This window comes from Leuciscus leuciscus (genome assembly GCF_965113295.1).
Source record: "Leuciscus leuciscus genome assembly, chromosome: 18".
Classification (NCBI taxonomy): Eukaryota; Metazoa; Chordata; class Actinopteri; order Cypriniformes; family Leuciscidae; genus Leuciscus; species Leuciscus leuciscus.
Window position 1 is genome coordinate 18718061 of NC_138742.1, and position 20615 is coordinate 18738675.

The following is a 20615-nucleotide window of genomic DNA, read 5'->3' on the forward strand; positions in this document are numbered from 1 at the left end:
GCTTCTTGGTATAGATGTATTTTCCGAGTTAGTTTATTCACAAATTCCAGTATCTGTTTTTGGTTTCATGGTTAGTTTCAAAAAGTATATTTGTGCAAGAAATAAAACAAAACGTGCGACCTTGAACAGAAAATGTTTTTTACTGGAACACAACTATGGGCAGCGGTACATGAAACCATTGACTTATTTCAAAAAATTTAAGAAATATATGAAATATTTCCCGTGCTTCCGACTTGGGTGTACGTGTGGTGACGTCAGAGAGACTGGTTTGGGTCAGGGAATGACTTGAATCCGTCAAGCGAGATTTTTACTCGACACCCTTCATGAAGTCCAAGAACTCTGTTGGTATTAAAAGTAAGCATGTCAGTTGTCGAAATGGGTCGTTTTTCCGAGTAAAAACTCATAAATGTACCATGTTTTGAGTGTTGAATGTTTTGCTCTGCATGTTTACCGTCGTAATCGATCTTGCCGTCGTTGTTCTTGTCTCCGTCCTTCATGAGTTCCTCGATGTCGTCCTCAGTGATGGCCTCACCTGTCGACTCCAGCATGTTCTTCAGCTCGTCTAAATCAATGTAACCATCTCCATTCCTCAAAGAGACAACGATAAAACATGTATTTATTATAACAACTGCTTTTAGATGCTAATATGATGTGAATACACTATATTCTTTGGGATAAAATGCAGATCATACTTATCAAACATGCGGAAGACCTCAGCCAGCTCCTCTTCTGTTTTTCCTTTGCTCTCCTCTTTCATACAGCGCACCATCATCACCAAGAACTCATCGAAGTCCACTGTCCCGCTTCCTACAAAGCACAGAGACCACTCAACAATGAAATCCCAATTCATACCATCAACAACACATGAATGATATCTTAATCAAATATCCGACATACCATCCTCATCTACTTCATCTACCATTTCCTGCAGCTCTTCTTGACTTGGGTTCTGGCCCAGCATCCTCATCACCTTCCCCAACTCCTTAGTGCTGATGCAGCCATCCTCAGCGCCCTGCACGAAGATGTCGAACGCAGCGCGAAACTCTGCCAGGTACAGTCAGATAGCAGCGAGAAAGTCACACATCAACAACACTCTTGTGTTTGATCACAATGCATGCAGTGATATGTTCAAACTGACAGATTAGAAAGAGAAACTCACCATTTTTCTGCTCTTCTGTCAAGTTCTCCACCTATTAGGTGTAAGAGAGAGCTCAAAACTTTGCTCCAATTGACTTTGAACTAAAAATAAAATATGACTATATACTATGCATGGTATTCGTCAAAGACTGACCAATGTCTATTCTTTACAGGAATGACAGCTGTCACTCGTTTAATGGTCCTTAGACACCAGACACCATTTGGCTCATTGTTAAATGCTTAAGCCTCAGTGCCTATGAACATTCGCTATTTCACCAGCTATTGTGGGAAATGCCAAACCTAAACTTTCCAATTGTTTCGTTGTGTTCATTTATTGAACAAATTCATTTTGATCGTGTGTTCTGTGCCATTAGGCTATATTAGGCAAATTTCCGCTGTCCCATTTTCATTTATTGATTTAACCTTGAGTGCTAACTAGGCGATAGTGCACTGATTGATTTCTCTGACAGATGATTAGTTATAATACTGAAATATGTCATTTACAGAGGAAGGAAATGTTCAAGGACAGGTAAACTGTCAAATTAACAATTATTAATTTATAATTTAGCTGATGCTTTCCTACAAAAAAACAAAACATATGGGACTCTTTATTACAGGGCCACTCTCATTTGTGTAATGAAATGCTGAAAATTATTGCATTCCTAACTTACCGCTGCTTTATATACATCATCCATGGCTGTCCTGGGTTAGGGGTTTTCTTTGTGAAATTGTCTGTAAACTCCTCACAGGTAATCCAGCACTGATGCCTCTCTTCACAGCAGACACAGGACGAAGAGTGCCGGGGCCACCTGCCTTGGCCTTTATGGCTGGAATGGATGGCTCAGAAAAGACAAAGCCTTTTGTCACTCCCCTTCCCTATCTGAGAGAGCTAGGGACGGGTCGAAAAGGAAAGGGAGCGAGGCAGAAAGGGGTTAGGGATGGTATGGGCTATAAATAGAGGAGGAATGTCAGAGACAACAGGCAGGAGAACTCCAGTTATGACAATAAGTCCTTGGCATTGTTCTCCCTGGCAGCCTGCGCAACAACCCCATATCAAGTTCTAAACTTATCCACCGGTCACCTGCATTTGCCAATCATTGTTGAGAAGCATCACAACTCCATTCTTGTGGAAGGCATTGGTCCTATGCATGCACGGAAATGACTATAATCAAGGAGGCCAATAGCACTTCTTATTATTAAATCTTCACCAATGTTTGGGTTTGTTAAAGGTGTGGATCCTTTAAAGAGCTGAACATTAATATTGCCCTTCCAAAGTTTTTCATTGGCCAAAGAACCACATTGAAAATATGAGACTTGGATAACCAAAAAGTTATAGAAATATAAAAAAAAATCAGGTCACTAATTTAGTGCATTTGAGACATGGATCGTGTTGCTCTTTGTACGGTCAGATGGTCAGATGTTCTTGCTTCCACTGAACTTTCCGTTGCGTTTTAGATCACCTCAAATCATGCTGGAGAACATGAACCTCAGATTTTACACAAACTTGTGGAGTTCATGAATTTCAGTTTTTAAATCAAAAAAGAAGCACTTTAACTTTTGGACCGTATGTACAGTAGCCTATATACAAATAACCTCTGATAGTTGATTTCGTAAATTATTTTTCTCTTGCCCATTGTAGATAAAAGGAATATGTTTTTGACTGAAGTAACCATTTTAAATGCAATTCTGAATGAAAGATTAAGGGAAACATCTAATTATTCAAGTCCTAAGGTTAGTGATATATAAACAGCTGCTTCACTGTGGCATCCCTCCACCACAAGTCCACCTTTATTTCTATAATTAAGTCCAGAGAAGGGAACCCAGTACTCAAGTCACGTCTTGTGCCTGAGCTGCTTAAAAACATATGAACTTATTTTATGAATTGTTACTTCAGTCCTTCTGTTTCTTTTCTTTCTCTTCTTTCTTTACAAATCAATATTTGATGTCAAAATGATACGGCATCAGTGTCATATTAGGCCACGAGGCAAGCAGCATGAACGCATCAAGCATAGATTAATGGCTCCGGAGATGACATCACAATGATACGCTATGCTATTCTGGATTCCTCTGGCCTAAATAAAGAACCACCAACTAGCCATGAACCTTCCCTTAAAAGACTCTCAGAGTAGGAGATTACAAAGTACGTGCACATACAATTAATTCACAAATAGTATAATTTCAAAAGAAGTATAAAAAGCGTAATCTGGGTTCATTTAGCCATCACAGTTTACAAACTTTTGCTGTGTTAGGGGAAGCTCTTCTTGCTTTCACTTAGGAATTCTAGCTGATGATCATCTTGCTGTTGGATTTCTCTCTTTCTTTGCCCTGCAGTTTTCTCCACGGCCAGCCACCTTTTCCTGAGAACTTGTAACAGCTGAGACACTGAGCTGGTTCAGAAGGTGTGTGTGTGGGACAGTGAGGACAGAGGGGTTGGACGGGTCAGCAGAACACACACTAGTGACTCACTATGGACAGACATTTGTACGAGGAGCAGCAGTCTGGCAAAGTGGTTTTGCCAGATAGCGTAAAATTACAGATACTGTCTCACTCTTAGCCACTGTTTGTTTGGACAGTAATACAGGGTCATCCATTTAAAATGGTATTTAAAGAAGCAGAGATTCAGGGAACTTGGTTGTATTGGGAGAATTTTTTAAAAATACACATTTTTGTGACAGATTTCTTCCAAGTTACTTAAAAAAGTTGCTTGCATGCTCCATGACTATGAAAATTAATGAAATAAAAACAAATAAATAGTCTATAGTTATGTGTTATAATTAGTACGTTATGTGTTTGGCGACAGTTCTTCTAACCCTAATTGATGGAGTGTGTAGCTTTTCATTTCTTAAACAACCATGTAGGAAGAGACATTATGGCCATAATCCAGGATGACAAAGCCAAGATTCATCAGTCTCAGATTGTGAAAGAATGGTTGAGAGGGAGCATTAAAAAATCATTTTCACACATGAATTGGCACTTCTGAGTCCAGACCTTAACTTCATTGAAAGTCTTGTAACAGGCTGTGACTGAATGTGGGGATGTGCTAAAGTAGACTTTACAAAGTGCTTGACTCTTGCATTGTCAAAACAAGATCAATTGATGCACCTCTTGATGAAAATAACATCACAACATTTATTTCCATCAAGAGGTGCATCAACCTGTTTAAACACAAACAGCGACGTTTTGCATGCGTGTGTAACAAAATAAAAATTTTATGAACATTTTATTTAAAAACAATGTGAATGTTTGTTTTTGTTGATAGAATAAAGTTATAAAATTCTGATAAAAAAAAACCCTGAAAAAAGGGTCTGAAGATGCCTCAAGTTGTGCACATAAAAATATGCGTCCTATGTCAACATACAGAGTTGTTGCCCGTTTTGTCTGAGCAAACTTAGTCGCAAGGCAGTATCTCGCTCTGCAGTGATACTTTATGGAGTAAATGTAAATGCAAACAATCTCTCCCTACACAATGTGACCCTGAGAGCCTGTCTATTTGTATGTGTGTGTGAGACTCTCGTCCAACCTTAACTCAGACTTTTTTTAAACGTCCTCCCCCACAGTTTTAGATTTCTCAAATCTCTGATTTCACACTTGTGATTGAAATTAAAAAGATACTGTGTACAGAAAAAAAAAGTATTTCAACACTGACACCACACTAACAACCTATAAATGTCATTGCATTAAAGCCAGTGGCATTTATTTGAAAGAAAGCCCAAGAAATGCTGTCGACTTATCAATGACATTCAGACATTTTAAATGTGACTTAGCCACTGTATAAATATAAGCCTATAATCTCCATAAACAAGAGGAGTGTGTAGCTGTATGCTTTGAGAACACGTTGCATTTGTCTCTATGCCTGTCTGCCTCCATGTGTTTGTTTTATGAGTTAGCGAACCATGTCTTTCTCTTTTGGCAAGGTCTTTTTCTTTTTCTTACATACGTGCTAATGGAAGAGAGCCAGGCAGGAACATGTTGAGGACGAGACATGGAGCCGGAGAGAGATCTCTCTACAGGTCAGTCAGGCTGCTCTCTCACTGCCCTCTTGTTTGGATAACTCTCATTTGTCCATCTCAAGTGCTACAAGGTGTGAACACTGTGTCATTGTGGCATGACGTGACTGACACTGACCATCTTCTTCCTGCATCTGTCTCTCTCTCTCTCTCTGTCCCAACTCTAGTGTTTTTTGGCACAACTGTTGACTTTATAAGGAGGGGTTGATATTTTTGTGAACTTCTGGCAATGAAGGTCCTTGTACACGTCTAACCACATACTGTGATCTCCTCCCTGTTTTCTCCTCCTCCTCCCTCTCACTGCCGACTAAGAGAGAATTTAAGAGGGCAGCTAGAGGTGAGCCTGCAGGTACACGGCGAGCATCTGAACAGGTCGGATCAGAACCATGCAGGCTCTTTTGGTCTTCTGCTTGTGCTTAGGAGTTTTAGCTGTGGAAGGAGAAGCGCAGAAGAATGATCTGGATTCACTCATTGCATTGTTACCTGAGACTGATGTTTCATCCTCACAGCAGCAACCGGTGGATTCTTCTTCAGCATCAAGTGAGTAGAGCAATAATTATAGTAATTATGACTTCAAGGGCAGTGGCACAGGATGAAATCTCAGGACTGGTCAGACAAGTCCATTGTAAATAGTTCATGGCGTCTGTTATATTTCTTCTTGTTTAAAGTAGTTGATTTAACTTGGATAAAACTCATTGAAATCTCTTTTATAAGAGAAAATACAATAACAATTAACATACTGTATCTGAAAAATCAGTTAAAGAGAATCAAAAGATATTTTGAGAGAAATAAAATGAATAGAGGTAAAAAATGTTTTGATTGAGTGTGTCTGCCCCAAAACAGTTTAAATTGTTGGAAATTTCTCTAAACATTTTGAAAACACGTGTGTGTGTGTGTGTGTGTGTGTGTGTCTGCATCTAGAGTGGCCTTTTAAAGTACTTGAACATTTAATGACACGTCATTTAAAATGGATGAATTATATTGTATTAGATAATAAAATATGAAAGCAAGTTATGGCTTTTCTCTGAGCTAACTTCACTTTTCTGGGCCATTTTTACAATAATTTGGTCTCAAGGTGATTTTAATGGATGTATGAAATTCTCCTCAAGTTCACACAGGTGTAAGAGACTAACCACAGGAGTAGTTTATCACTTTAACTATGAATGACCCACTAACATTTTACAACCTGAAAGAGTATAAACAATAATTGTTTCAACATTTAAAGTCTCTTATGCTCACCAAGGCTGCATTTATTTGATAAAAAATACAGTACAAACAATAATATAATTGAAATATTAATACAATTTAAAATAACTGTTTTCTATTTGAATATATTTTATAAATGTAATTTATTCCTGTGATGCAAAGATGAATTTTCAGCATCATTACTCCAGTCTTCAGTGTCACATGATCCTTCAGAAATAATTTGTATATACTGATTTCTTATTAATATCAATTTGAAACAGCTGTGCTTTTGTGGAAACTATAATTTATTTTTTCGGGATTCTTTGAAGAATAGAATGTTCAAAAGAACAGCATTTATTTGAAATAGATGGTTTTTTTTACAATGTAAATGTATTTACTATCATTAATCAATTTAGTACATCCTCGCTGAATTAAAGTATCATGGCTGGATTTGCAGGTGAAAGGAGAGCCAATCAAGCACAAAGAACGGGGCAATCGAGCGACACTTCCACAGATACACAGGTGAGACTGTATTTCTGCAGTCAAAATGTCACTATCCTGGTTTCTTCCATCAAACAGAGTGATGAAATAAATAGAAAACAGTAAATATTGAATCCATGGCCATACTTGTGTCCCATAGTAATGCCTGTTTGCTTCACAAGCTGCTACTGTTGTTACAGTGGAACGAGTATGTGTATTCTGGCAGTCCAAGATAGAATAACCATACCATAAATGCTAATTACAAGTCTATTTTTGCTTCCTGTCTTAATGCTCAACCTCTCATTTTCCACCTCCTTTATTCCCGTCTGTGCTATTTGTCCACTATATTTAGTTTGTTTAGTTTGTTCAGCGTGTTTCTGGTCATTCCTGTGACACTAATGGGCTCAATTCCTGCCGTGTTCCCTCTGTGTGTCCCATCAGTCAGCTATGGGGCGAACCGAGGCCGTGTGGGTGGAGCTCAATGCTGTGTTGGAGAGATGGGGTGGCGCAGCAGGGAAACTAAACACATTCTTGAGGGAACTCAAAGAGGAGAAAAAACGCCTCATGGATCAAGGGGAAGAGCAGAAAGCAAAGAAAAAGGAAGAGGATGAAGATGAAGAAGAAGAAGAAGATGAAGATGAAGAAGAAGAGGAGGAGGAAGAAGAAGAGGAGGAGGAGGAAGAAGAAGAGGAGGAGGAAGAGGGAAAGGAAGAAGAGGAAGCCGAGGGGGAGGAGAATGATGCTTCTAACAGCACCCTGACCCAAGATGATTTCATAGACTCATTACCAGAAGGCTGCCAATTGGAAGGAACTAGAATATCCTGCAAGCAGATTGGCTTGTCCGACCTGCCCATCATCACGAACCTGGAAGTCACCATCCTTGAACTTCCTGGTAAGGTCTGGACAGGCTGAAAGATCCGACATAAGTATATGGATCTCCGAGACACTCTATAATTTACGTCGGTTATGTCTTGTAATAAGCCCAGCCATTCAGCGTTTTAACCAATGTGCTGTCTTACAGGGAATAACTTAACAAGAATTCCTCCCCGTGGTTTTTCCGGACTGCCAAATCTCGAAGAGCTTGACCTAAGTTTGAACAAGTTGGACGACTCCTCTTTCGACCTAAGTCTCTTTATGGTACTGCCATTTCTTTATCCCTTTAATTACACCAGTTATATACATTTAAATCTATAAAGTACTATACATGTCTACATCAAATCTAAAAAAAAGTTCTGTCTTAGTCAGGATTTTCAAGTACATACAAATTAAAAGAAGAAAGTTTCAAATTATAACTGCTAAATTTATGTCCGGCCAAGATATGTCCGTATTTCCCTCTGGGAGACCTTGAGAAGTGACCAAACACACCACTCCCAAAGCAAACCCAGCACCATGAAAATAGGAACTCTAACCAATGGAAAATGCCACTGTCTTCTTTGGACTGTCTATGCACTGTCAGTGAAATTAGCATGAAGAGTAAATGTTCTTTGAGGAGGGAAATAAGTGCACAATTTACATTGTCTATTTATGACATTCCACGTATGAAAAATAATACAGGTCCAGTAGTCTGAGACAGCAGGGTTTGAAATACATGTTTTAACACTAAAATAATTTAACCAACATGCAAAAATTAGGCTTTTCATTTGGTGGTAAGCACAGTGGAAACTATTCCTTAAGCCCAAAGCTGACAGGACGTAACAACTGCCTCCCAAGTTGAAAAGAGTGTCTTCTTCTGCTTTTTTAACAGAATCTTACAAATCTGAAAAGTCTGAAACTTGACGGCAATGAACTTACAACAATTCCACACTTGCCATCTTCTTTGGAGAATCTAAAGATAAACAGCAATAAAATAAACCAACTGGCTTCACACACCTTCAAAGGTTTGTGCTGTTTTCATGCCAGCTGCACAAACATGAGTGTTTATTCATGGCTTTGGTATGTATTTATGTGATTTTAGATGTAGAAACATTTTTATGAGGAAAGTCAGAATTCTTAACTGAATAGTAGGCTACTTTTAGATCATTTTTAAATGTATGTACACTCACACAGTAGAGTTTTATTGTACATGGAGCGAGTCGTTGAGATCGCATGACCAGCCAAATGTTACTTGCTTTATCGTAGTAACTGTCACTACTTACTGGACAGTTTTGCTCAGAAGATATACCTAAATTAAACTGTTAATAGGTCATCAGTGCAATAATTTTAACAACTGAAAGCTTTTGCTTTTGTGCGTGAGGTTACATCCTTACCACTAGGTGTCAGAATAAGTCTAGGACAGCTCAAAATACACAAACATACTGATACACCTTTAACTGTAATAACTAATAACATTTTATATTTTTGTAGGCTTGACTAACCTGCAAGTCTTAGAACTGACAGGAAACATCCTCTATGAAGGCAGTATTGCACCCTGGGCTTTCAAACCACTGAAGGCACTTAAGTTTTTACGTTTGGATAAAAACAGATTCAGTTCCATTCCAGCAGGATTACCCCCATCTTTAGAGGTCAGTTCTGTAATCCAGTCAATGTTTCAGTCACTTTTTTATCTGTATAAATTCTTGTTTTTTGTATTTTGATATGTCTTGGTGTATTTGCAGGACTTAAGGTTGCAGGAAAATCAAATAGTGGAGGTGCAAGACAGGCTTCTGGATAAGTGTGTCCACCTGAAGGTGTTAGATCTCAGTCACAACCTCCTGAAAGAGAACAGCATCTACCCTGAGGCTTGGATCAACCTGCCGTGAGTCTCACATGCACATTTTTATACTTTATTAATACACATTATATAGGTTTATGTTTATTGCTTGATGAATGGCAACCTGCTTCAAAATTTTTATATATATTGATATATTAAGATTATTATAGAAAATATTTTATAAGACATATATTTAATATAAATTGTCAAAATTAATCAAATTGATTAAATTTTTTCTATATAAAAATCCATATATCTATCTATATACAGTGGGGTCCAGTGCAAGTTTTATCATAAATACTAAAAACGTACATCTATATTTTCATTTTATATAATATACTGAAATATTTTTTAATGTAGCCTATATAAATAATCATTTATTTTATTTTATCAAATGTATTTAAATATGAAATATTAATATTTATTTGTTTATTTTATTTACTTGATGTGTGTGTGTGTGTGTGTGTGTGTGTGTGTGTGTGTGTGTGTGTGTGTGTGTGTGTGTGTGTGTGTATACATGCATGGTATATAGACTGGGATCCATTAGGGCATATTTCTTGTTAGCCACTAGATGGTGCACAAAAGACACTGAGAGCAGTTTAACCCATCCTTTAAATGTGTTTTGGTAGAACACAATTACTGTGTGTTCGTCATCATCAGAATCATTTGAAGGAGGGTGATAATATATTCTGGCCCTGCTGTCAGCCTGCATCTGCCTCATAGTTTTGATTCGACCAGAGTAGATGTGCTTCCCCAAGGTCTCACATCAGTCATCCTCAGGAGCATGTTATATGGGAGGCAGAAGTGACAGAGAGTTCACTCATCACTCACTCTTCCCTTTGCCCTGTCAAACACGCTGAGAGATGGGGTGAAGTTAGATGTTAACCATGTCCCAGCTGTTTGGAAATCCAATCTTAATTCCATGAGTAAAAAGACTTGAAGATGTCTAGGATTGCATATGGAAGATTAATATGGTCAATTTTGTAATTAAGCCTAAGCTCACTCATGGATAACAGTTTGCACTTGTATTGCAGTGAATGCAGATGTTTGGCTGGCCGCTGATCAGCCAAATGGTGCGGTTTACAGCACTGGTTATGGCTTGGCTGTGTGACGGTGAATGTGTGGGGTATGATTCATACAAGGGTGACCTTGATGCTTAAGCATTCCTGCAGAGAGATATTTTATAGATTTCTATGAGGTGCCAGAGTACAGATACAAGGTTATCAATCTAAACCATCCATACTTCTGTTGAAAGCTAGAAAAAGAAAAGATGCAACAGTAATCAGTACTTTATACTATAAAGAGACTTTCAAAGTTCATCCAAAAAAAAAAAATTCTCTCATTTACTTGTTTCAAACCTGTATGACTTTATTTTTTCTGTGGAAAACAAGGAAGATATTTAAAAAAAATATATATATGCTGGTTGCTATTTACCATGCAATTACAATGAATGTGAACTGGAGCTTTCAAGCTTCTAAAAGGACACAAAAGCACCATAACATTATCATAAAAGTAGCCTATGCTATGACTCCAAGTCTTCTGGAGTCATGCAATAGCTTTATGTGAGAAACAGACCAAAGTGTCGGCTTGCGTTAAAATGAGACCGTTCATTACGACTTTCTCTGCTTCATAAGCTTTTTGTCTTTTCCCTCCCTCCATTCCCGCTCTCACACTGACTCTCATACCGTCAGCAAATCATACTAATACATTATTCATCACTAACATCTTTTACTCATTTTCTTTTGTTGCGAATTGCAAATCTTTTTGAAACAGTGCCATTCAAAGTGGGAATAGAAGGAACTTCTTTCTTTCTTTTTTTCACTCTCATCAGCATCTGCATTTAAAAAGCGGACATTATCACTGGAACTGTTGCCATGGCTGATGCACCGTTTGCTTTCCAGCTGCTTTTTTAAGGTAACCTGTGATTAGGTGCAGTGAGCGTAAGTAAGCTTTGAACAGCCATCAGTTCAACTTTACAGCCTTTTTATTTCAAAATAATGTCACATTGTAACCAAATTCTGCTGTTAATTGTGTGTGCGTGCGTGCGTGCGTGCGTGCGTGCGTGCGTGTGTGTGTGTGCGCGTGCATGCATGCATTCAAGTGTGTGAGCCTCTGATCTGCAGCACCACGCTATTATCTCGGCACAAATCTGTGAACCTCCCCGAGTTAAGGCAGGTCTTTTACTGTCTACTTTAATTTCTTCAGCCTTTATGAGTGCCTGTCAGCCTAAATAATGTCCATTTTGGCACCTATATATCTATATATACACACATATAGCCATGACAATATTTTCCTGAAGCTTCTTTGTGATCAGTCATTTCCAGCCGTACTTCTGGGAGGGTTCTGTGCCAGAATGGCCATTGAAATGATTGAGAATGCTATCAACTAGCTATTGCAGACCCCCTGCATAAAAACAAATTGCTGGCATTTACAGTGGTATTTAGACTGGGTCCATGGTGCCGATGTGGACATTAAATAAATAAATAAACTTTTCTCCTTTTTTTTTTTTATACTTTTCTACATATTACTTTTATACTCACTTCTGTTCTACTCTGGGTTGTGTATGCCCAATTGAATTCCTGAATTTGAATTGAATTGCAAACAGGATGCAGAATTGCAATTTGAATTTAGATGTAAGAAAGCAGAATTGAAAAATCTTTATTTTTTTTATTTTTTTACTAGAAAAGCAGAAAATAGATAAATATATTTGAATTGCTATCTATAAAAATGAGCATTTAGTTTACATTTCATCATATTTTCATATATTATAAATATATATTAAATTAACTTGTAGGTGAGGGTCCCAAAATGAATTGCGTTGATTTTGAATTGGAATTCAGTACATTCCTTTTCCTGTCATTTCATTTCAAATTCCAATTTAGTGAAGTTGATGGCTCCTGAATGAGAAATTCCGATTAACCTTTAAATCACCTTGGATAAAATCCCCTGATAAACGCTTAAAAGTTCTCCCTTATTTAATTGTCATCAGTTACTCCCCCTCATGTCATTCCAAACCCAAAAGACTTTTGTTTCTCTTTGAAACACAAATTAAGATAAACCTGAGAGATGCAACTAAAACTTTGAAGATCCAAAAAGACCATAATGCATTGTAAAACTAATCCATATGAACGGAGCAGTTTTAAGCTAAATCTTGTGAAGGGAAACAACCACTTCATATGATGAACAGATTTAATTTAGGCTTTTAAACCATGATCAGCAAACATACATAGAGCATTCATAAATGGTAAACACAGAAGCTTAAACATGCGTGGTGTGTGACGCACAAGAAACAGTGAGGTTTGTTCTAGTGTGCAATACATGCATGTTGAAGCTTCCGTGTTTACCATATTTGATGTATGTGTGTAATTCATAAAAAGTAAAGTATAAAGTTAAATAAACCCCTAAATTATCATATAATGCAATTGTATCTCTTAACAAGATTTGGATTCAACTGCTTGATTCAAATAGATTAGTTTTACAATGCCTTTATGACCTTTTTGGATCTTCAATGTTTAGGTTGCATTGACTTTCAATGGATGGACATAAACCTCTCAGGTTTCATTAAAAATATCTTAAATGATGACAGAATTTGCCTTTTTGGGTGAATTAACCCTTTAAACATTGTGTGTGTGTGTGTGTGTGTGTGTGTGTGTGTGTGTGTGTGTGTGTGTGTGTGTGTGTGTGTGTGTGTGTGTGTGTGTGTGTGTGTGTGTGTGTGTGTGTGTGTGTGTGTGTGTGTGTATCCTCATCTCCTTAAGCTCTGTCCTTCTCTTTTAAAGATGTGCCAGGCCTATAAAATCGAATCACTGTTTTTAATTTCACTTAACAACCTTCATGGTTTATTTCTCTGAGCTGTTAATGGGAGTCACAAGTTTCTTTAAAAGTGACAAAACTTCCATACGCAGCCATATGTCATGGGAATCTGTTCAACTTGGGGATAAATGACCACGGTGCTCTGTGTGTGTTTATATCCTGGTGTGTTTAAATAGGTGCACAATGTTTTTGTCTTTGTGTGCATTGACACCACAGGCCCCCTGTCATCTGGAGGGTTGTTTTGGTTCTCAGGGTGAAGAACAGGGTGTGCTGGGAGAGGGATCCTCTGCAGGCCAATGACCTGAGACTGAGGATTTTGATGGATGGGTTGATGCGCTAGCTGGACCGAGCTTACGGGAATTAGGCAGGGGGGTGAAACAGAGGACACGCGCTGCTTGTTTTCTCACAGGGAGACAAAAACACAAGTTAGTGCAGTTTCACCAAGACGTGCACATTCTTATTTCATAATGAGTTATATAAAGTATCTCTGCCTGAGGAGACAATCGAGAGCCAGCAGTTCTGAGGTGAGATACACACAAGTAGACGCTGTTTACTCTTTTATAGTGCGGAAAAAATATTCAAAACCTGTCTTCTGAATCTGAAAAAAAAAAGCATGAATTTGCAGAGCCACAGCTGGTGACAGTTATCCCATTGCCTGCTCTTGCTTGTTCAAATCATAGTGCCCGAAATTAAGAGGCTGAGTTTGGCTGAGCCTGGGTCTCCCGCATGCATAATATAACAACATGAGATCCAACGAAATGTGCCTTGTCGTGACAGTGGTCTTCCTGTCCCGCGTGCCAGGTTACGTAAGGGCGGTTGTGCAACGTTTGCATCTGTGTGCCCGTGAACGTGGTGGCTGGCAGCCGTGCTCTTCTGCTTCTCATTACGGCAGTGCTCCCTGAGGATGCCCACCGTTATTGGCTTGTCAGTGGGGGAGATCTGTGTGGGAGCAATATCACTACACAAATCTGACTAAGACATCAGAAGCCAATAATCCTGAAACTGCTTTCAATCTGAGGCTCTGTGTTCTTTAATTATGATATTTTTATTTTTTTAATGCAAAGTCTGTATTTATGGCAGTTTTGTCAGTTGGATGGTATCTGGTATTGTACATTTTTAAAGGCTTTTAGGATGGTATTTGATTTATATATAGTTCATTGGCAGTGAAATGCTTTTTCTAATATAATTTAAAAATAAGCTAATAATATAAATAATATAAAAAGAAAGCATGAAAATAAAGAACAATACTTGACTGTTAGCTCATACTCAAATGTCTAATACATATAAACACACAAAAGTGTGTGTCTGGCTGGAAATTATTGTGTTGCTCCCATCTGAACCGTTGCACACATGCATAATAAAACATTTATATATTTATTTAACAACCCAACTGTTGATGAAAATCTCCTAAAGAGGGAAAATCCCCTCTATTTCTCAGCATTTACACTTATTAGTGGCAGTCTTGACCCACTTTGTGTCCTAGGACAACACTTTTACCTAAAATAATTATGCAACTTAATGTTTTTTGGGGGGGTGGGGGGGTTGTTTTAGGGGCTTTTTAAAATGTACAGGTTAGGTGAGACCAATAATTGCTTTATTTACTACAGCTTAACTTAATAGCTCTGGGTTCTCACTGAAACTCTGTCAGGTACATTTACTGCCAGATATCCTGCTTGATATTCAGTCCGCAACATCTCTCATCTCATCTCTCATCTCAAGGTCAGAGCTTGTTGGGTGAATGAAAACCACATGGAGGTCAGTGTAGCTTTTGATGTAATAATAACACTCGTTGCTATATGAGACCCCCCTCAGTGCGCTGGTGGACTGGGCAGCCGTCAGTGTTACAGAGGCAGAGGAAATGTGCTCCTGACTCCTGCTGAGGCTAACATTGTAAACTTACACCAGCTGCCTCCTCCAGAGCCCTCTCGGAAAACACAAAAGCCTCTCATACACTACCATTTCTTCAATACGTTCTCTCTCTAACTCACTCAAAATCCTCCACCCCCACAATGCATACACTCGTTCCTGCTGCTCTACTGCCTTTGTGCCTCTACAGAGCACACACACACACGCATTTAAATGCACTTAACCAAAGTTGATGCTCAGGCTTTTTTGGCTCTAGCTGTCTTGTGCTGGGTTAATGACCTGCCATGGGGCCCGTTCTCCACTCCATGCAAACACAGCAGAATACTTCATAAGCTCCCCCAGCACTTGAGAGAAACCCTCTAAATATGCTGCAACCAATGTACACTACCCATCAAAAAAACTCTAACATGGTTTACACAAATACAAGTTGTAAAGACCAGCTTGAACCATCTTCAATTCCTGTGGTCCATGCTGGTTAGAACAAGTCTGCCTGGTAGACCAGCAAAGTATGTTTTTTTCTGATGAAGCTGGTTGACTACTAGTGGTGGGGATTTGAATTCATCCCACGGTATTTTTACACAACAACGATGTACTAAAAACAGACGAAAACATTGTCAAAATGATCCCTGTTCACATGGATCTGCGAAAATGACTACAAAGGCTGTATTATACATGCCAGACCAATAGTTGGCGATGTCACTTTGTCAAGAAACACCCCACAAACACGTAATATGCATGCGTGAACATGCAATACGCATGCGCATGACATCACCGTTTTCACAAATGTATGTTTTTATTGTTTACATGGAGACGGTATAGGCATCGTTTTTAAAACCTTGCACTTTGAAACCTGTTTTCCAAAGCTTGCATTTTCAGGCCCCCAAAACGCCGTTGTTGTGTAAATGAACGGCCAAAACGCATAAAAAGTTTTCCATTTTCAGTTGAAAACGGTGTCGTGTAAACATGCTATCAGTCCTTTCACCAAAAAAATTCTGATTCATCTACTGATTGTATTGATTGGTTCAGTGACCATTTATTCAGATTACATATTAAATATTACATATTTAACCATATTTACATATTTATTTTGCTGTGGTATCGAAATTGGTATTGAGATTTGTGAAATTTCACCGGTATCTACAATATTGGTACCATAACAATCTTATTATATCATTATCATTCATGAAATCAAATTACTCATATTGTGACATAAAATGTTGGTCATATTGCCTGCCGCTAATACACTCCATGATGTAAAATCACACCTCGGTCTGTCTGTTTCCTCAGGAAGCTGGAAGCTCTTGACTTGTCCTATAACCAGATGGCAGTGGTGCCCACAGATCTACCCAGGGCCTTGCGCCAACTCTCCCTGCAGCACAATCACATTCACTCCATTCCTCCATACTCATTGAGTCACATCCGCCCAGGCTTACAGTCCCTACGCCTCTCCCACAACCTGTTAGAGGAGCACGGGGTGCTGGGGAAGTCATTTCGTGGCGTTTATCAAACACTGGTGGAGTTACTCATGGACAACAACAGGTTTGAGAGGGTGCCCCACAATATGCGCCACTTCAAGAACCTCCAGCTACTGCGTCTAGACCACAACCGTATAAGGTATGTACAGTTAAGCTGTGATCCTTACCTAGTGAGCTTCCTCACTGCCTACAGCCTACAGAAGGCAGCATCTTAACTGTCAAAAGCAGCGACTATCTTTATAATCACTCATGAGATGCAGTGATTTCAGTTCATTCCAGTGGAGTCTGACGTCAGCATGTTACTAAACCAGTTAATACTCTATAAGCACAAAAACACACAGCACACACAAATAATGTGTGAAATATTTGTACAATTCTTTACGTACACTGTTAATCAAATGTTTACAGTAGAAATTAATACTTTTATTTAGCAATGATGCATTTAATTGATCAGAAGTGACAGTAAAGCCTTTTATATTGTTAGAAAAGATTTCTATTTCAAATAAATGCTGTGTCCATGCTAAATGCTTTTGTTACCTTTCTATTCATCATCAAGAATCCTAAAAAATTTAGCATGGTTTCCAAAAAAATATTAAGCAACACAACTATTTTCAACACTGATAATTATAATAAGTCTTTCTCAAGCAGCAAATCAGAATATTTGAATGATGTGACACTGAAGACTGGAGTAATGATGCTGAAAATTTAGCTTTGCCATCACCAAGATTTAATTATATTTATAAAACATATTAAAATAGTAAACAGTTAGGTAGTGCAATGTTGTGTATGGTCCAATCCAAAACGCTTGACGCAGGTACTGTAATATAAATACTTTAATCCACACAGAGACTCCAGGCCGATAATCGACAGGGAACAACTGAAACCTAGGGCTATCTATACAGGGGACGAACAAAGGCAACTAAACTAGACACAAGTGAAACTCATTAGTAACTAAGGCAACTAACAAGGGAATTAACAAGACCAAACTGAAAGGGAACACAGACACATGAATAAAAAGACAAGAACACTGAACATAACTGAAAGTTCATAACTGAATTCTGAATAACATACAATGCCGTCTTAAGAACATTTTCACTGACCTCATTGTACACTCTAAACAAAAATGGTGCTAAATAGCACTAAAAGTGGTTCATTGGCTTGTAATCATAGGGGAACCACTTTAAGTGCCATATAGCACCTACCTTTGTCAAATGGTGCTATGTAGAACCATAAGAGGTGCCATATAGCACCTTAACCACCCCAAAGAACCGCTAAAGAACCGCTGAAGAACCAAACTGGGCTTAACAGGTTCTTTAAATGGTAGTGGTGCTATATAGCACCTTAACCACCGCAAAGAACCCCTGAAGAACCATTTTTTTTTAGTGTGTAATGCATTCTGGGATGCCTTATTTTATTTATTTTTTAAGTATAAAATGCCAAGAACTGATGATACCTGAAATGCTTTAGGTATCATAGGGCAGCATAATGTTTATAATATCTTTGCGAATGGAGCACAGCTTGAATGCCTTAAAGTGCTTGATGTGTTAAAATGCTAAATGTAGTCAGCTCACAAACCCATAGTGTTAGGCTGCTACATACCCCTGGATACAACCTCCAGTTTATGAATTGATCACATCTAAATTTCTAGTTTTTCAACAACTACTCAAAATTGGTTTCAGAAATTATGTTTCTTATCTTATTTATTGCATACTTTTGCTTTTCAGGATTTTTTAGTTTAAATACAAATTTTGATTTTTTTTATCGCAAAACATTACAAAAATACTGATAAAAATATCTACATTCCTACAATGAACCATTTGATAGTGAATCATACGTATGGCTTTGTGTTTTCAGCTCTGTCCCAGTGAAATCGATCTGTAAGGTTAAGAGGACGGAGGAATCACACCTGTCAACTGTCCATTTAGAGTACAACTACATCAATGTGAAGAAAATCCCTCGTGCTGCTTTCTCCTGCATCCGGGATCCTAGCAAGATCATATTGGAGCCTCAAACACAGAGCTAGAGAAATCCCACAGAAACATCACCCTCTCACTTCACAGCCTCCCCTCTGCCCCACCTGTCAGTCACTCCCAGGTTAAATACTGTAAACACCTTGTCCATTAGATCCATTAATAATGTGCATGCTTGCTCTTGAAATGCACATTTGGGTCATGTTCAGCAACTTGTAGCATAAAATACATGATTTTGTTTCTTTTTGTATGTAATAAACATTCTTCTTGTAAGTTGTAATGTCACAAGCGGGCTCAGAAACTCCCTGGCTCAGACAGTTATTAATGGCTTTCTTTCACAATATTCATTTATACTTTGGTGCATTTGCAATGATTTTATTATTTTATCACTTTATATTTATAATTGTATTGTATTATTTTATGTCTTCATATTCTGATGTGTCATTAAAACAATTTCATGTATAATACTTTAATATTAATTCACTTATTTAATTTTTTTATTAAAACTCAAGACAGTGAGTGAATGTTTTCAAAACCCTCTATGTAATGCTCAATGTTAACAATTACCACAATTTGAAAGTGTCTGTCAGACATGATGGAACCAAAGTTATCAGCTCAGGTAGGTACAGCTAAATATATATATATATATACAGACCTATATATATGCTGTCTGAGGTCTGTGACAGCATATTTATTATCCATGATTTTCAGGTTTCAGGATTCTTCAGTGAAGCCTCAGGTGAACGGCTGGAGGCCTCAGAGCAAAGATGATGTTTAGAATGGCAAGGTAATGAGATAGAACTTATGAGCTGTGATGTCTGCTGAGTTCAGGTGTGAATGACGCCCACAGCTCTGAAACGGGCCCCTCTGTGCTCAGTCAGCAGCACTGCCTCTGGGTAAGAATGGGTTACTTGAAAGCCATTTACATAAGTACCTCAGAATTCTCATAACCAAGAATTCTATCGAAGCGCCTCAAGATGAGTTTCTTTAAGCTTCATGTCTAGCTCGCAATCGTAAATCATTTACATCAAGCTGTGGATGCCCCCAGTGACCCTGCCTGATCATTCGAAAGAAATCTTATGGCCTGACACATTTAGTTTGAATTGCATTACACTGAAGGCATTTGAACTCACTTAAAGTCCTTTTAAGTCGGTCCACTCACAGTCATTACAAATCATGAAAGCATTACTCTAATCTATGTGAAAAGAGTCCTACAGTAAGTCATTTAAACTGTTTGCTGAGTTTTAATTTCATTAATATGTTAGGTCACCAATAATATCTGACAAAACATTCATCTTCAGCGTATAGATGACCATTAATGGTATAAAAATATCACACAATTATAAAAAAAATTATATTTCAGGGTAGTTTACTTGGACATACGTGGGGTAAAATGTATTTACAGTATGGTGTCCGTGTTACAGTGTAATTATACATTTAAGTGTAATAAAAGTTAAAAAATATGGTTCTTTAAAGGTTCTTTACATGTAGTAACAGTTCTATTTAGTACCGTATCGTCCTGAAGAACCCTTTATGTGCTGAAATGGTTCTTTGTGTTGGAATTTAGGGTTCTTTATTCCCGCCTTTTTGTTTTTCAAATCTGTAAAAGCCACCTCATTACTGATTTTCTGGAGCTACACTGACTGTCAACATACTCTCAACAGGTAAATGATTTCTTTCTTAAAATGTCTATAAATTATAACTTTAAAAATTTTAACAATAATTTCCTAACAATCATGTTTATTTTTCTCTTTTAGTTTAACAGAACATGTATGAGCAGCTCTGTTCAGTTAAGGACACTCATCTTCTCTTCTCCACAAAGTAAGTAACAGAGATATGTAATTATTGATCCATATTGTTTTATTTTTTTATCATGACTTTAGGCCTAAACATAACCAGTCACAAAAAAAAAAAAAAAACATTATTATATACCATGACTTTATATCACTTTTTCCTTTTAACAGGTAAAGGGCTCATTCTTTCCATTTTTGCT

The 20615-nt window shown here is 37.9% G+C and overlaps 2 protein-coding genes across 3 annotated transcripts; one reads left to right on the forward strand and one right to left on the reverse strand.

Moving 5' to 3' along the window:
- Positions 1 to 125: 125 nt before the first annotated feature.
- On the reverse strand, positions 126 to 1992 carry tnnc1b (troponin C type 1b (slow)). The gene is made up of 6 exons (XM_082144402.1): positions 1809 to 1992; positions 1160 to 1190; positions 898 to 1044; positions 693 to 807; positions 452 to 588; positions 126 to 339 (listed from the first exon to the last, which is right to left on the reverse strand). Exons 1-6 carry the CDS (start codon positions 1830 to 1832, stop codon positions 308 to 310), a joined length of 486 nt encoding a protein of 161 aa, XP_082000528.1. The 5' UTR covers positions 1833 to 1992; the 3' UTR covers positions 126 to 307.
- Positions 1993 to 5046: 3054 nt separating this feature from the next.
- On the forward strand, positions 5047 to 19095 carry LOC309480175 (extracellular matrix protein 2). Of its 2 annotated transcripts, XM_082144573.1 has the most exons (10): positions 5047 to 5147; positions 5312 to 5684; positions 6787 to 6851; positions 7251 to 7701; positions 7831 to 7946; positions 8554 to 8686; positions 9153 to 9310; positions 9404 to 9543; positions 16465 to 16791; positions 18507 to 19095. In XM_082144573.1, exons 2-10 carry the CDS (start codon positions 5531 to 5533, stop codon positions 18673 to 18675), a joined length of 1713 nt encoding a protein of 570 aa, XP_082000699.1. In that variant the 5' UTR covers positions 5047 to 5147; positions 5312 to 5530; the 3' UTR covers positions 18676 to 19095. The 2 variants fall into 2 exon arrangements, with proteins under 2 accessions (XP_082000699.1, XP_082000700.1); XM_082144574.1 differs by lacking the exon at positions 5047 to 5147 and having other exon boundaries at positions 5193 to 5684.
- The last annotated feature ends 1520 nt before the right edge of the window (positions 19096 to 20615 follow it).